The sequence below is a fragment of the Pipistrellus hanaki genome (genome assembly GCF_964339955.1).
Source record: "Pipistrellus hanaki genome assembly, chromosome: 8".
NCBI lineage: Eukaryota > Metazoa > Chordata > Mammalia > Chiroptera > Vespertilionidae > Pipistrellus > Pipistrellus hanaki.
Window position 1 is genome coordinate 77,660,316 of NC_140510.1, and position 16,430 is coordinate 77,676,745.

The 16,430-nt window shown below is 39.1% G+C and overlaps 2 protein-coding genes across 2 annotated transcripts in view; one reads left to right on the forward strand and one right to left on the reverse strand.

The window, feature by feature from the left end:
* Positions 1-5,049: 5,049 nt before the first annotated feature.
* On the forward strand, positions 5,050-8,995 carry FAM237A (family with sequence similarity 237 member A; the record flags this gene model as incomplete). The annotated part of the gene is made up of 2 exons (XM_084891334.1): positions 5,050-5,461; positions 8,859-8,995. 2 exons carry the CDS (start codon positions 5,050-5,052, stop codon positions 8,993-8,995), a joined length of 549 nt encoding a protein of 182 aa, XP_084747460.1.
* Positions 8,996-12,155: 3,160 nt separating this feature from the next.
* The window catches only part of DYTN (dystrotelin), a gene marked incomplete at both ends in the record, with an annotated part of 47,031 nt that continues 42,756 nt past the window's right edge, over positions 12,156-16,430 (reverse strand). The window contains one exon of the mRNA XM_084891335.1: positions 12,156-12,259. Within this exon, the coding sequence (XP_084747461.1) occupies positions 12,156-12,259 (104 nt within the window). The remainder of the gene's footprint in view (positions 12,260-16,430) is intronic.

Below are 16,430 nucleotides of genomic sequence, written 5' to 3' on the forward strand. Positions count from 1 at the left end.
CAGAGAGAAAACTATCCCCATTTCTGATCAACGTTGGCTCCTCCTCCTTCTCTTGCCCCTATTACTTCTTGTTTCCTCAGAGACTGTTAGTCGCCATTCTCTCCTGAATTTCAACTCCTCCCTTTCTAAGGATTTCTTTCCCCCAGCCTGTAAACCTGACAGAGACCCAACCACTAACCTCCTGTTCTAAACTCCATCGTGTTTTACAGGTCTGTCTACCTTCCCTCACTTCCCATTTCTGCCTTTGTTCACCACTTCTCCCCTAACACTCAGTTGAAATTGAATTAATAATTAGCAACTTAGTAACCTCCTATTTTTTAGACCTCATGGACTTTTTTGTCTTCATTTTCTTGACTCCTTTTCTGAATCTGTGTGATGTGGTTGATATCTTGTCTCCCCCCCCCCCCTTTTTTTTTTAAAGTATCTCTATCTCATTGGCTTTCAAGGCACCAAGCTCTCCTGATTCCTTTTAACTCTATTTCTTGATCATGTAAAGGATGACATTTCTCAGTTTCTATCCTCAGGCCACTTTCCATACTTTCCATGAGGGTTTGAACCATTGACTAGAGGCAAATCCAACCCCCAAGTCTAGACTTCATTCCTGTGCACTATTTCCCAAGTGCTTATCTTCAGTTCCCACCTTTTCCCTGCCTGTGCAGCATCTCCACGTGGATATCAGTCATTTCAAACCTAACATCTTGAAAACTAAATTATTGATTCCCTTTTCCCCAAACTATTACTCAAAAACATTTTTTCCTCTCTTAGCTGATAAAATTCTAGACTTTCAGTTGCTTAGCCTCCCAAACTTGGAATCATCTTCAGTTTCCTTTTGTCTTGAACTGTATGTCCAGTCCATCAATAAATCCCGCTCTCTCTACCATCAAAATGCATTCAGAATCTTATCACTTTCACTGACTCCACTGCTAACACCTTTATCTCATTTGCTATCATATATCATCTGGATTGTTGCACCAGCTCCTAACTGAATTCCCTGCTCTGCCCTTGCTCCCCTCCATTCTATCCTCGAGGAGCCAGGATGGATTTTAGACCACCTTTCTGACCTCATCTCCTACTGTTATACTCAGAAAACACTCTTCTCACAAAAATGCTTGTTCCATGTTTCTCTCAGTCCTCACCTGGGACATTTTTTTTCACACATATATGAGACTCATTCTTTCACTTCCGTAGGTTTTTACTCAAATATCTCCTCATTAGGAAAGGCTTCTCAGTATTCCATATAAAATAACTATTCTCCATTATCCTTTTCTAATCCTGCTTTACCTTTTGTTGATGATCATCTGCTCTTTCTTATTAGACATTTTTCCTTGGGTTTCAGAATAATAGATAGAATCTCATTATTGATTCATGCATATCACTATTTACTTACACAATTAGCTAGTGATGTGTTTGCTTTTGACACATAGCTGTACTCTCACTGTTCAACATAGAAACTAGAAACACAAATCAGTATACTTTTATATAACTTAAATCATAAAATATAAATTGTATTTCTCCACCCCTGGTGGAATGTAAGTTCCCTGAGTACAGGCACTTTGATTTGCTCCTTCTATATACACAATGTCTAGAATAATGCTTGGCACATAGGCACTAAAAATAAAGTCAGCACTGCATATTTTATACTGATGTTTTTAAGGGGAATGCAACTATTGACATGTCCCAAATCAGAATTAAATTCCCACATCCCTACCTCTGTTCTCCCTTCTCTCTCTACATTCCTTTCTTTTGAATGCTCCCTCCATGCCTTTGCTCATGCTGACTTCTCTGACTGGAGGAGACCATTCCCTCACTTTTGGCCTCCGGAACACCTGTGTAACTCCTTCTTCAGGAGATTTGCCAGTCACCTCCTCAAAGATACCTTCACTGTCCCCTCCGTTCATTATCCCTTTCTTGGGGTTCTCTCATGTCACACTCTGTCCCTGTGCACACGCACTGTGTTTCTCTAATGACCTTCTCCAAGAGGCTGGGGGCTCCTTGAAGTTCAGGAAGCAAATCCGAGACCTCACCTAGGATCTTTTCCCATATCCTTAGGATGTAATGTAAAGCATTCATTGGTACGCTCTGATCACAGATTGAGAAATGGAAGTACTTCATCCAGTTCCAGAACAGGAGAACTCCCTTAGGAATAGTCTCTTCCTGTCACTTCAGTAGGAACGGGTCTCCATGTCTTCAGTAAACCTGGTTACAAGTCTGGTTCCTCCCTGTGCCCCCTCTGGAAGGTAACCATGGATACTGTTGAGCTGGCATAAAAGCCTTCAATTAAATGGATACTACAAGTGGTTTTCAGGATGCTTAGAGGGATTTGACATGGGGCACAAAATCTGGAAACACTTGCAAAGGTAGTAGGTCTTTTGCCTCCTGTCTCTGGGCTAGGAATATTCCAGTTAGGGTGGACGCTCATGGTCAGTGGAAGCCAGAAGGACTCCAGCCCGGGCTGGGATATTAACTAGTGCGAGTCCAGAGTCAAAGGGACCCCACTGTGAAGCTGGAGCGGTGGGCTGACTCCAGCTAAGCCAGTAGCAGCCTGGGCTGGAGATAAAGGGGTTTCCTGAACCCAGCCAGGAGCTTCCAGCAGCTCCACACCCCTACCCACATCCTGGCCCCAGCAGTGTTTTACTAGGAGACATTCACACCAAGGAATGCCCTTGCAGCCCTCTCTGACTGAGGGGAGGGCTCCCACGTGCCTTCCCCGACTTTAGGAGTCCAGGTCTTCTCTCTCTCTTGATTCCCAAACAAGACACGCCTGGGGAGTGGGATCTGGGGACTTCCTCTCACTCCTAGACCTGCTTGGGGCTGGGTCTCAACTTTCCAGTTCCTACCTGCAGCGGTGGGAAAAGCCAAAACTAACCGCACCAAGGCTCAATTCCGCTGAGTGGAGAGTGGGTGTGGGTCACGGTCAGTGAGTGTGTGTGTGGCTAAGTCTGCTCATTTCCTGAAGTGAGATCTTCGAGGGGGGGGGGAGAGGGAGGGTGGAGAGGATGTTGGAGACAGACTTGGGGGCGAGGGGTGGCGGCGTTTCCCGGCGCTTTGACGTAGACCTGGAGAGGCGCGGGGCACTCCCACTGCTTAAGAGGAGGCAGGAGCCGCAGCTGGGGACCTGCACTCGCTCGGGAGCAGCCAGAGCCTCTTCTCTCCAGTCGCTTCCGGGAATCCAGACGGGCTGGGCAGGTAAGTGCGGAGGGGCGCCCTTCTGTGCCCTGGGAGTAAAGGCGTGGAGTAAGGAGGCTAGTGGGGCACAAAGGACACACAGAGGTTCCCTGGCAGCTCTGCTCTCAGGAGGGCGAGGCTGTGGGACCAGGTGCGGGGCGAGACGCAGCACCGGGCTCAGCGCGGGACTCTTAGGTGGGCGCACGGAGGACCCCGGGGTTGAGGAACTTCCAAGCTGGAGGAGGGCTCTCCTAAAGGAGCCCAAATGAGAGCTCTGTGGCCCAAGCTGCCAGGGACCAGGGAGACGCGGAGAGCGCCAACTTCAGCACGCTGGACAGCGCCTCGCCCTCTGTCTTAAACTTAGCGTTGGCATCATGGACCAGTCCTCTCAACTTTGGCGCCCCTCCGCTCTGATAGTTTAGTCCAGAGGAGGACAACTGGAATGGAATTTGGTTCAGGTAGAGATCTGGTGTAAATGATCTGAAATGCAGGGTGAACAATTTTTGAATAATCTAACATGCCTCCTCAAACACAGGAACATACTTGTTCAAAGACGGTTGGTGAGATATCGTTGTGAGGGTGTCTCAATACGATCTGCTGCTGTGCAGGAGGAAAAGATCCCATATTATGGTGTTATCATTAAATGTTTCAATATAGATGTATTTCCACGAGCTGTACCCTGCTTGCCTCCATGAAACCAACATCTAAAATGTTAGGAACTGTAAGGTAAAGCTGAAAGTGACCCCCTCCTGTGCAAATTGGGATGCATTTTGTACAGTCTGTGAAGAGTCAGATATCCTTTCTGTCTGGGAAAAAAATTAGGTTATCATTATTTTAAGGATATCATTTCCCATTGCACGTGTCTTAAGTGTAGCATAATTTCAAATTGGTATATGGATGCCTTGATTTTATTGTAACAGTTTTTGATAGCTAGAAAAAAATTAATGAGGCAAATTATTTTTGTTAAAATTTTTGAGATTTATAGCAAGAAAAGAGAAATGAGAAAACATCATTTTATGAAAGTTATATCAGAATTGGAGAATATTTTAGGTGTTGGTAAAATGTCTATTGAGTCTACTCTAATGGGTTAAATATATGTCCCTTGGTTCACATACTTTTTGGCACACCATCTCCTGTTTATTTTTATTTACAACATTTTACAATTCTTATCAATTTTTTAAAAATTAAAATTGCCTGAACAGGAAAGCATCCAAGGGTGAGATATGTTAAAATTCTTTTTTAAAAAAATATTTTTTTATTGATTTTGTACAGAGAGGAAGGGAGAGAGATAGAGAGTTAGAAACATCGATGAGAGAAAGTCATCGATCAGCTGCCTCTTGCACACCCCCTACTGGGGATATGCCTGCAACCAAGGTACATGCCCTTGACCAGAATCGAACCCAGGACCCTACAGTCCCCAAGCCGACACTCTATCCATTGAGCCAAACCGGTCTCGGCTATGTTAAAATTCTTAATTGCACAGGAGTCCTTGATTAGGATAGCTAAGCTGAATTATGATTTTGTAGAAGAATGAAAGCCATGCAACAAGATTTTAAAATTTCACTTAAGATCTTTTAAATTATATTCCTTTGCTAGAAAAAAATGTGTTCACTCATTCATCTTAAAGGATGAGTGTACATCTTAGGAGTACATATTTATTTCTTAGTCTATATTTCCTAATTTTACACCACCCGGCTGAACAATGAATCATTTTAGTTAGAATAGTGCCTGTGATATGGTAAAAATGGTAAGACTTCCTAGGGGCAATTTTGTGTCTCCCTTGCTGTCATCAAGGTTCTTAAAGGCATAATTATTTTTCTTTACTTAGTGGAGCACAAGCAGGGACTCATGTGAGATATTTCCATCATGTGCATTTTCAGGGCCATGGCTGATCCTGGGAACAGAGGAGGGATCTACCGTCCCTTGAGCCTCACCTGCTCCCTGCTCATTGTGGGAGTGTGCTGTCTGTCTCCTTCATTCTGTCAAAGCCAGACAGACCTGCTGGCTCTTCACCATGCTGATCCCCAGTGCTGGGAATCTTCCTCAGTGCTCCTCCTGGAAATGCGGAAGCCTCGGATTTCCAACACCGTGTCAGGTTTCTGGGACTTTATGATCTACCTGAGATCATCTGAGAACCTGAAGCATGGGGCACTGTTTTGGGATCTGGCGCAGCTCTTCTGGGACATCTATGTGGACTGTGTCCTCTCCAGGAACCATGGCTTAGGAAGGAGGCAATTGACCGAAGAGGAAGAGGAGATCTCTGCAGTGCATCCACCGCACTCAGGGAGGAAACAAGGTGGTCAACCCCGGGTCCCGGGTCTGGAAAGGGTCAATCCAGGATAGATGTGCTAAATTGTGAGGAAGAGGGAAGTGACTTTAGACTGACCCATTGCCACATATGTTCCTCTCAGGGGTGAACTCTACAAGCACACTGGTGATAAGAAAATAGATAGTACTTCCTCTTGTATTTTATAGTAGCTATTTATATTAGAATATTGTCCTCATCCTTATACACCAAGAAAAAGTCAGAAAGATGAGTAAGGGAAAAGGAAGGGTCTCAAAATGTAACATGAAATTATAAAGGATGCCTCCACATTAACATTTTTCTTTTTTTTACCATTAGCCTGAATATTGGGTCATAACCTGTGTTTACTTACTATAGATTTGGAAAGATTTGAATATAAACCTGGGGAATGTTCACAAACACATAAGTGTTGCCACTTTTAAATAAAACAAACAGCAAACACATTGCTTTCATGTAATTGGAAGGACTCCTTGAGATGTACTTAGTTGATAAAGTAAAAGCTAGAAAAAATGGCTGGCTTACAAAGTCACTCCTCATGGCTTTTTAAACAAATCTCAAGTAATTAACTTCCAGCAAGCTGAATGATTAATATTTAATAATTTGGAATTTCCTATAAATTTAGAGATTTTCACATCAGTAAATATTATATTAAAATACAGTCTTCTTTGAAGGTACTAGAAGAAATGTCTTTTAGAGAATTAGGATGATGGGTAATTAGTCTGGAGTAAGTTGAGAGATACCTTCTTAGCCTTATACATATTGCTTTTGCTCCTTTCTTGGTGGTGTTTCAACTAATGAGCTTCCAATGCTTGCAGCAAGGGCGGTTTGAGTGGCAGTGAATTAGCAAATTAGAATTATACACTTTAATAATTAAGTTATTTAATTATAAAATTAGAATTATTTATACACAAGTGGAACACTAAGGCATAACTAAATTTTGCATGCCTACATTTTATTGTGAGAATTCTTATGTAGTACCATAATTTCTTACAATAGCAATCAACCGTAAAGAGTTTCAGATGAATACTTTCCCAAGATATTGTAGAGCCTTTCTATGTCTAGTTTGTTTTCACTAAAAATTTTTAGTAACTAAAAATCCTCATGATTTGCTGATCCATAAAGCCAGATAATTCACTGATATTATTTATAGATCTATTTATTATTTTAGCCAGTGTTATTATAACTTAAACTAATTTTATTTTTAGAGGAAATATTCTTTTGGCAGCTTAGCTTTAAAGTAGAAAGACAAAATGAGTGTCTAAATGTTTGTTATAAATATTTAAAAATATTTTGAACAGAGGCTGCCAAGGCATCAGACTCGGTAGGGACTGTATATTCTCCTCATCTACCTGAATAGTCTAAGACTTTTTTTTTTTTTTTTTGGCATACTTCAACATGGCATTTCCATCCTCCATTAACTTCAGCTTTGAAAGCCACTTCCTTCTTGATACAGAGTTGCTATTGACCCAGCTGGTCTACAAACTTTAACTGCAGTTGCTACCTACGCAAGTAACAAGGGTGAACTTTTCACTTTATTGAAGTTGTTTTAACATCTGACATAAGCAATTGTTTGAAGATCAGGAAACAGATCTTCCACTTAGTTTGTACAATTATAATGAAAGAGTGTCTTGGGTCACGAAGACACTATATCAAAAAGTTAAATCGTGGAAGGAACATTGAGATTTCATCTCAAGAGGTTTGATTAAATCTCTAGTGACTCAATCGGTCCTGGATGTACCTGTACAAATTCCGCACAATTTTTTTCTTTTGCTATCAGGTCAGGATGTGGATGAGGGTGAAGAGGTGTTAGTCTCTGTTGTTCTCAGGAAAATCAAAGAATCAGGGAAATCATCAGAACAGAAGTCAAGAACTGCCTGCATAATATGCAAAAAGTTCTTATTACTTTGATGTTTTGGAATAAAATAGTTTAAATAAATTGAGAGATGTTGCTTTAAATCATGCTTTGTTAAAAACAAAACTCCTATATACTTGTGTTAATGTTATATTTGTTAAAATTGGGCCAACAAGTATAAACAATAGATATCAAATAGCTATGTAATTGGCAAGTTAATTTATTTAGACATCAGATTCTTCATCTGGAAAAGAGGGGTATAGAAAGAATTAGATGACCCATAAAGTCTCTACAGGCCCTCGGTTCTAATGTTCTGTGTGTCTAAAGAATGAAATGTACAAAAGGTATGTATTTCATTCTGAAAAGAATCTAGAAGAGCTTTACCCAAGGACAGCTTATCCACCAGGGTGATGGATGACCTGGACACCGTGGTTGTTTGTAACAATGATAAGCAGGAACAGAGGAAGTCCAAAAATGAAATGAGAGTTCCAAAAACTCTGAGGATAGACATCATTTGAGAAAAATCTCAAAAGATCATTGGTATTTTGTCTGGAAAGATAAGAGCTAATAATTGAATGCTGAAATATCTGGGAGGTGTGAGGATGGTGTACCAAGGCTTACCCACTAAATTATAATGAATTATATAAAGGCATAGAAGGAGAGGAGGAAGATAGAAAAGAAGGGGGGAGGAGAGAGATGGAGAAAGTTGAAGATATTAATTAATTTAGGAAAAGAGTAGACTCATGATAACTCTCAGATAGAAAATAACAGAGTAGTGGTTAACTCATAGATGAGTTTCCTGGGGCATGCGCCTTGATGGGGAATCAAATGGACAACTTCCTGGTGCATGGGACAATGTTAAACCAACTGCTCCACACTGGGCGATACTGCTTATTTTTTAAACATAAAACAGAAGAGAAAACAATGCTTCAGATATACAAATAATTAAATTACAAATGCTTGATTTTCTATTTTATTCCAAGAAATTTTCCAAGGAGCATATTCAGAAATTACCCATCTAGAAATCTATTCTAAGGAGACATTCAGAGATGTAATCAAGGATGCAGTATAAGGCTCTTCACTGCAGTGTTATTTATATTAACAGGAAATTTGAAAGTAGTCTAAATGACCCATAATAGGGTAATGGTAAACTAAAGTATGATATAAAGTATGTATGCATAAAACTATGGTTATTTTTGGAAGATTATGCTATGGATGGCTTGAAGATTTTTCTTCATATTTTTATACCAAAAATTATATGATGCCCATATTTATTTTTTAAATCAGAAACATATCTTAATACATATTAATAAGGAAATGTATTTATTATAATTAAATTTATATAACTGAACTACATAGGACACAAAACTGCATAAACACATATTTACATATCCACCTCTGGAGTAAATTTATACAGAATTTTGATAGTGGAATGGCAGAAACAGCAAACTTTATTTTAAAACAAATTTATTGATATTTAATTAACCTGAAAAATATTTGGTGACTTAATGGTTCATTCATTTTCTCTACTTTCAGGTGCACATTCTCAGCAACCAAGAATTCCTTCCCTGAAGAAGAAAGAGATTGAAGATTTGCTAAGCTTGTACATACGTAGGAGACGGTCTAAATTAATTAGAAAAGCAAGCAGTGGCCTTGAAATGAAGAGAAAATAAATCTAACTTCAGAGATAACTCAAGTCTTGGAATTTAAAAATATATATATATATTTTCTTGACTACTGATCATGTATTCACTCGAAATGGTGGGAATGTCCAGAGATAAATATTAAGCCACAGAGTACTTAGTTTCATTCCTTTAGGCTGCTAGCATGTTCCTTCAAATGTTGACCTTTCTGCTAGCATGTTCTTTTCAAATGTGATGATCTGAAAGACTTAAAAGAGCTTTCAAGGATGAGTAGAGGTTCAAGAATAATCAGATTCTTTGTATTCACTTTGAGCATTTGTTTTGGGATGCATGACATTGTTAATGAAATAGAGTGCCATACATTTAACCTGAATATGTTGCATGACTTCCAAGCCATTAACCACTGGATTGCTTATGTTCAGGCATGTTAATTAGCAGTTATTGATGACCTGTGATACCCGAAGCTTCTTTGAAAGAATATTTTTGAATATTTTAACTGAATGATGCAAAAACAAAAAAACACCTGGTGAATAAAAAATTCTTCTAATGGAAACAACATTAATAAAAGCTCTGGACCCCAGTCAATATTATTGAAGTCTCTTTATTTCAATATTTAATGTTATCTAATGATAATCAAATCACAAATAAATAAGCATTAAGTTTGTTATTTCTAAATAAGCGTATTTTTTGTCTGATTAACTATGAAAACTTTATAATTGATTAGACTTTGCATTGAAAAGCAAGCTAAAAGTAAATGAACAGCTTTATATGAAAATTACCTGTAAGCATTTTTCCCCCTTAAAATAAGCAGGCCTGAATGAGGTTCATAGCAGAGAAATCCAATTAGCAAGCTTATATGAGTTCCAGACACAGTGCTCTTTAAAAATAAAATAAAATAAAATAAAATTTTATATATATATATATATATATATATATATATATATATATATATTCTTTTTTTTTTAATTTAGTTTTTTACAGAGAGGAAGAGAGAGGGATAGAGAGTTAGTAACATCAATCAGCTGCCTCCTGTACACCCCCTACTGGGGATGTGCCTGCAACCAAGGTACATGCCCTTGACCAGAATCGAACCCGGGACCTTTCAGTCCACAGGCCGATGCTCATTGAGCCAAACCAGTTTCGGCTGCTCTTTTAATATCATATAATTATTCTATTTTTCCAATCATTCTATGATAACCGATGACTGAGAACCAGTTTGAACTTCAGCTACGTTAGCGATTTACTTGCTTTCTCAGGTCCAAAGGAAACCTCGGTAAATGTTTTAAGGAAGGTTTAGGCTGGGCCCTCCCTAAACTAAAACTCTAAATGGTTATTATTAGAAGATTCAGCAGCACCTGAGGCTTAGCCAAGCCCTGCAATTGGGGAAGCAGGTCTCGGAGAGGGGAAGGAGGGGCCCAGCCAGGCTTCTCTCATTTAGAACGAGCACATCAGAGGCTGCCAGACTTCGGCTGCCATTTCTACATGGGTGCATGGTTTTGCTTTCATGCCACTTTCTCTAGTGTCTTTAATCACATTCTTTAAAAACATCATACAAACTCATTACCTCTTATAAATTGTTTAAATGATGCCACTCTTGTGATGCTTATAATACCTGTCTACACAACACCTGCTGCCTCAGTTTTCTTAGAGGGTCAGAAAGTACATATTCTATGCTTCGAGGGCCATCCAGTCTCTGTTGCAACTCATCAGTTCTGCCTTTGTAGAATGAAAGTGGCTGTAAATAAGACCTAAATAAATGAGCATGCCTGTGTTCCAATGAAATTTTTGTTTATGGACCCTGAAATTGGATTATCAAGTGTCACAAAATAATTATTCTTCATGATTTTTTCCCCATTATTTAAAAAGAAAATGTCCTAACCACTCTTGGATCATAGCGTGTGCAAAATCAGCAGCAGCTAAGCTGTTCCCTTGGCTGTAGCTTGCTGCCTGGCATGCTTACAGAACATGCAAAGAACAAGCTGGGATGAAGGAAGAAGGAGGCGATACATTGAGCAACAAAACTAAAATAAAAAGTTTGTGATAAACTGAAAAGCAAATATTAGGATGAGATTGAACAGGGATAACTTAGTCCTAATCCTACCCAATTGGACATTGCTTCACTCTGGAAACAGTACTAAAAATTATAGGTCATATAAATAAAAGTTCAGGCCTTTCTAAATGCAACATGGACTATTCATTAAGGTAATTGGTAAAGCAATGAAACCATAACAATATTTTTTGAGAGAAAGTACAGAGCAGTGGGTTAGAGGATAAGCTTAGGAACTGGATTTGAACCTCAACTTCTTTATGCACCGACCAAATAACTTTGGACAAGTTCCCGGCCCTCTTTGTGCCTCAGTTTTCTTATGAAATATCCACTTGCTAGGTTTGTTGTAGTGATTACATGAGTTAGTGCATACAAGGTACTTAGAAACAAAGTGCTGTCATAGTAAAAAGTGTTAGCTATTACTTTGGACATCATTAAATTAAGCATCTACATCCTCATTATACATACAGAGAAAGAAGGCACATAGGTACTTGGGCCAACCTCATTGGAATGGGGTCTTACAGAGAAACAGTCATGTTTTAAAAATAAACGTGAGATCATTGTTGACTTATATACAGTTGTCAGAAATAATACAGAGATATCCTATAGACAGTACATCCAGCTTCCCCTCAGTGACAACATCTTGCATAATGATAGCATAATAATACAGCCAGGAAATTGGTACAAACAGTTTATTCAGATTTCACCAGTTCTCAGTGCACTCAATTATATGTGAGTGTATTTAGGGTTTTTTTGGTGTGAGCTTATTTTCCAGCAAGAGCAACCAGATAGAAAATTAGCTCATCAATTCAGTAATTTAAATGTTGTTAAAGAAGGTAGTTACACAACTTCATTTAGATCACAGACTTGAATATTACTTCCGACGATTTTAAAGTAAGAATGGCCCTCTACTGGAAACTCAGCACATCCGGATTGGATTCAGCCTCTTCTTTCCATTTCCCTCAACCATCCCTCACTCCCAAAGGCTTTAACCTTAAGAACTGACACATGAGTAAGAAAAAACTTTCTTCATGCTTCACCCCAGACTATTGAGAGAGAGGGTGGAGGCTTAATTCTTTCCGTACAGATTTTGAAAATACTTTTCTTCATTACCCCAAGGGACTTTTGAGACTGGACTTCTTTTCACTTCCAGTTGGGCAAGGTGATTTGATCAACAAGGGCAGAGAAGGCCCTGCTCACCTGCTCAGCTCCACGATACAGGTCCATGTTTATGGAAGACTGAGGATCTGAAATCAATAAACAAGAGAGTCCTTCAGAGAAGGTACCTGTAGGTTCTCAAGCTGATATTTATAAAGCTCCAGGACAGGGAAGAAGCAGAATCCACCTCTCCTCAGTTCCTGATGACAATGCACTCTCTCTAAAGTAGCTGGCAAATGAGGTAACTATTATTTACCAGGATCAATGACCCATCCAACCAGATTGTGGGTTCTCAAAAGGCATTTCCCATGACTCTAAGCACAGATCTGAGTAGTCAGAAAGCCCACTCATTCGGGTGTACAATCAGAATCACCTGGGAAGTGTCAGAAAAGACTGCCAGTTCCTACCCAGAATTCTGACTCAGAATATACGATGGTTAATTTTATGTGTCAACTTGATTGCACTAAGAAGCCCAGATGTTTGGTCAAACACCATTCTGGGTGTGTCTGTGAGGGTGTTTCTCAATGAGGTGAACATTGAATAAGTAGACCAGATAAAGCAGACTGCCCTCCCAATGTGGCTGGATGGCATCCAGTCAATTGAAGGAAGGCCTGAAGAGAACAAAATCTGAGTAAGGGAATTTCTTCTGCCTGCCTTCCAGCTGGAATGTTAGTTTTCTTCTGCCTTTGGACTCAAAAGGAAACATCAGCTCTTCCTAGGTCTTGAGCCTGCCAGCTTTCGCACTGGAACTACCATTTGGCTCTGCTGGCTTTGAGGTTGCTGACTACAGATGTTGGACTTGTCAACCTTCATAATCTCTTAGCCAATTCTTTAAAGTAAATTTCTTTCTCTCTCTCTCTCTCTCTCTCTCTCTCTGAAATATTGTGCCACATTAAAAAAAAATAACATTGCTCAATGTCTAAGATATATTGTCAAGTGAAAAAAAGCAAAGATACATATGGGCATTCCCCCAAAACGTACACACACATTTGGAATAATTATAAAGGCAGTGTTTATTAAAATACATTTCATTTTCAAAATTGAGCCAACAGCTATTAAAACATGTATACATTTTTGGGGGGATACCCTGTATAGGAAGAAAAAAAGGGATGAAAGAAAAACTCCCTAAACTGTTAGCGCTAGTTACCTCTGCAAAACAGATAGCAAGGAATGGAGGGCATGATGATGAATTCATTTCTTTAAAAAGTCTTTGCTTAGGCATTTTAATTTTATGATGAGCATGTCATATAATATTGTTTGTGTAATTAATTAAAAAAAAAAGATCACAGGCAATGAAAACATGGAAAGGTTGTTTTGTTAGTTACACACTTGAGATAATGTTTTCTGTTGAACATAAGAGAGGTTATATGCCTTATTTACTCTATCATTTCCTAACATTGCTCCAGAATGATAAGGACTTTGAATAAACAGTATTTTATTGCCTGAATAAAAAACCTTGTCCAGAGGCAAACTTATTGTTTGATATATTCTGTTTCTCAGCCCACAGTGATAAATATTTAAGACATAGCAATAAAGAAACAGGGAAGCAATAATCCATTTTATGCATGGAAGTTTTTTCTCATTGTTTGGTTGTTTTTAAGTTCCAGTCTCTTGAAATGTTAACAATAGCCAGAGATGTGCACCTAGCATGTGGTTTGGCATACATTTGGAATTCAGTACGTATAGGGACTGAATTTCTATAGCATATAGGTGGAAATGTTAGAAATTATCTATGAAATCAATAGTCCAGAAGACATCAAAATGAGAAAATAATTTTACTTAAATGTTAGTAAAAATCTATCTGGTCTCTGAATGAATCAAGGGTGAAGGAGAGGGCTATCAGATTGACAGCTATGGAAGTTTAAAAGTATTAGGTTAGTGAGGCTATGATTACCTTTCTGGGCAACTGAAATACTGAGTCCATGTCTTCCTTTCAACAATAATTAATTGAGCAAACCAATAGAAACGAATATCTACTGTACTCAGGCCTTTCCCTTGAGCTCCAGATGGTACATGTTGATGGCCATTCTGATGCATCCATTTTCATGTCTCTCAGGCAATGCACACTTAATGTGCTCAGAACAGAACTCTTGATTTGCCCACCTCCACCTCAATGTGCCCAGCTTCCCTCATGGCAATAGTGTATCACCATCCACCCAGGCCAAGCCACCATCACATCTTGCTTAGACTGCAGCAGGCTATTACCTGGTCTCTTTGCTCACCCTCTTGCCCTTCTGCCAGCCACATTCCACACAATGTGAGAGTATTTCAAAAACACTATCTCAAAATAGATAGATACATCAAGCCTCAAGCACAGCATGTGGCACATAGTAAATGCTGGATGACCATGTGATAAATGAATGAATGAGTGAATGCATGAATGTATGCACGCATGATTTCCAGGCAACATTTGAGAAGACTGCCTTCTAAATAAGTGAGACAAATACAGAGTCCAATGTCTATTGCTGGGTTGCTAACATTCTGTTCTTTATTTTATTACAATTTGCTAAAGTTCAAGCTTTAAATAAGAATTTAGATGTTGGTTCCAGAGGAGAAGAAAAGAACAGGAATAGACATCCAGCATTTCCACCCTTAATGCCATCCGTCTACTCCTTTGCCTTCTCATCCTTTAAACCTATAGTGGCAAATAGATGGCAAAAAGGGATGGGAGAGGAACTGGGAAAAGGATTTCAGATATACACAGTATATTTTACTCAAACTAGAAAGAAAATAATTTAATGAGAAAGTAAGACTAGAGTATTATGTCCTTTTCTTTTCTTTTTTTTTTCCTGTCTCTTTTTTTTTATTTTTTATTTTTATCACCACTGACGCAAGTCCTGTTAGATGTTATTTCAAATCTAATCCCTTTAGTGAAAGTCTGAACAAACTGCTACTGGTTTTTCAATTGAACATTTGAAATTTCTAGAGGCTTGAGAGTCCCTTTCTATACTTTCTCTTTTCTATTAAACTTCCATAGGCTTTTAAAATCCTGTTATCCTAAGTATTGAGACTGAATGACTATTCAGTTAATGTCAATAATCACCCCCAAACTGACCATCAGGCTTGCTATTTTAATCTTATTAAGCCTTAAGTGATATAAAGGTCATTTTAATTTCCAAAATGTGTTGACTCCTTAGTAAAGCTCCAATCCAATAGGTTGATCACAAGGATAATCACAACACTGGGTGGATATGTTAATGCTGTGTGAGTAATCTTAACATATTACAAATAGTAGCTCTTTCTAATCTTTGTAACAATCCTCAATTTAAAACACACACACACACACACACACACACACACACACACACACACACAAGTGGGACAGTAAAATTATCAGAAACTTCCTGCTATGGTCTGATTCATTCATGACAGAGACAAAAATAAAACAAAAGTAACCAATACCTTAATTTAATTTCTTTACCTTTTCACACATCTTCATCAGGATGGTTATCATGCTTCTGTCTCTGATTAAGTTTGAGGTAATTCTAGTGAGCATCCATACATTACATTCCACATTAATTATGGAATGCAATTTTTAATTTTATTTATTTTAATCCTCACCTGAAGATGTTTTTACTGATTTTAGAGAGAGAGGAAGGGAGAGAGAGACACACACACATTAATGTGAGAGAGAGAAACAACAATTGGTTGCCTCCTCTATACACCTAGACCAGGGATCGAGCGCACAACCTTTTGGGTATATGGAACAATGCTCTGACCAACTGAGCCACCTGACCTCTAATTACCAATGGCTAAGTAGAACTTACAAACAGGATCATATTCAATACCAGACTAAATAAGAACATAAAATGTAGGAAATATTTAAGTGAAGGATGGCAGTGTTTAATAATTGCAAACAGTAACCATGAAGGTTAATATAGATCTGATGCCTAAAAGCCTCAAAGAAATAAGACTAATATAAAATAAACTAGAGGCCCGGGGCACTGATTCATGCACTGGCCTGGCCTGTACCCTCTCACAATCTTGGACTCCTTGGGGGATGTCAGACCACCAGGCCAAAACTGGCAGTTTGACATCCCTGAGGGATGTAGTAGTGTGCTAAGCGACAGGCAGCCAGGGAAGAACCTGAGCCAAGGCTGGATGCCTTGCTGCTCCCACTCATCCTGGCCCTGCTGCACCTGCCACTGCCTCTGCTTGTTAAGCTCACTGAGTGGCGCTCCCACTGTGGGAGCACAATGACCACCAGGGAACAGCTCCTGCGCTGAGTGCATGCCCCCTGGTGGTCAGTGCGCGTCATAG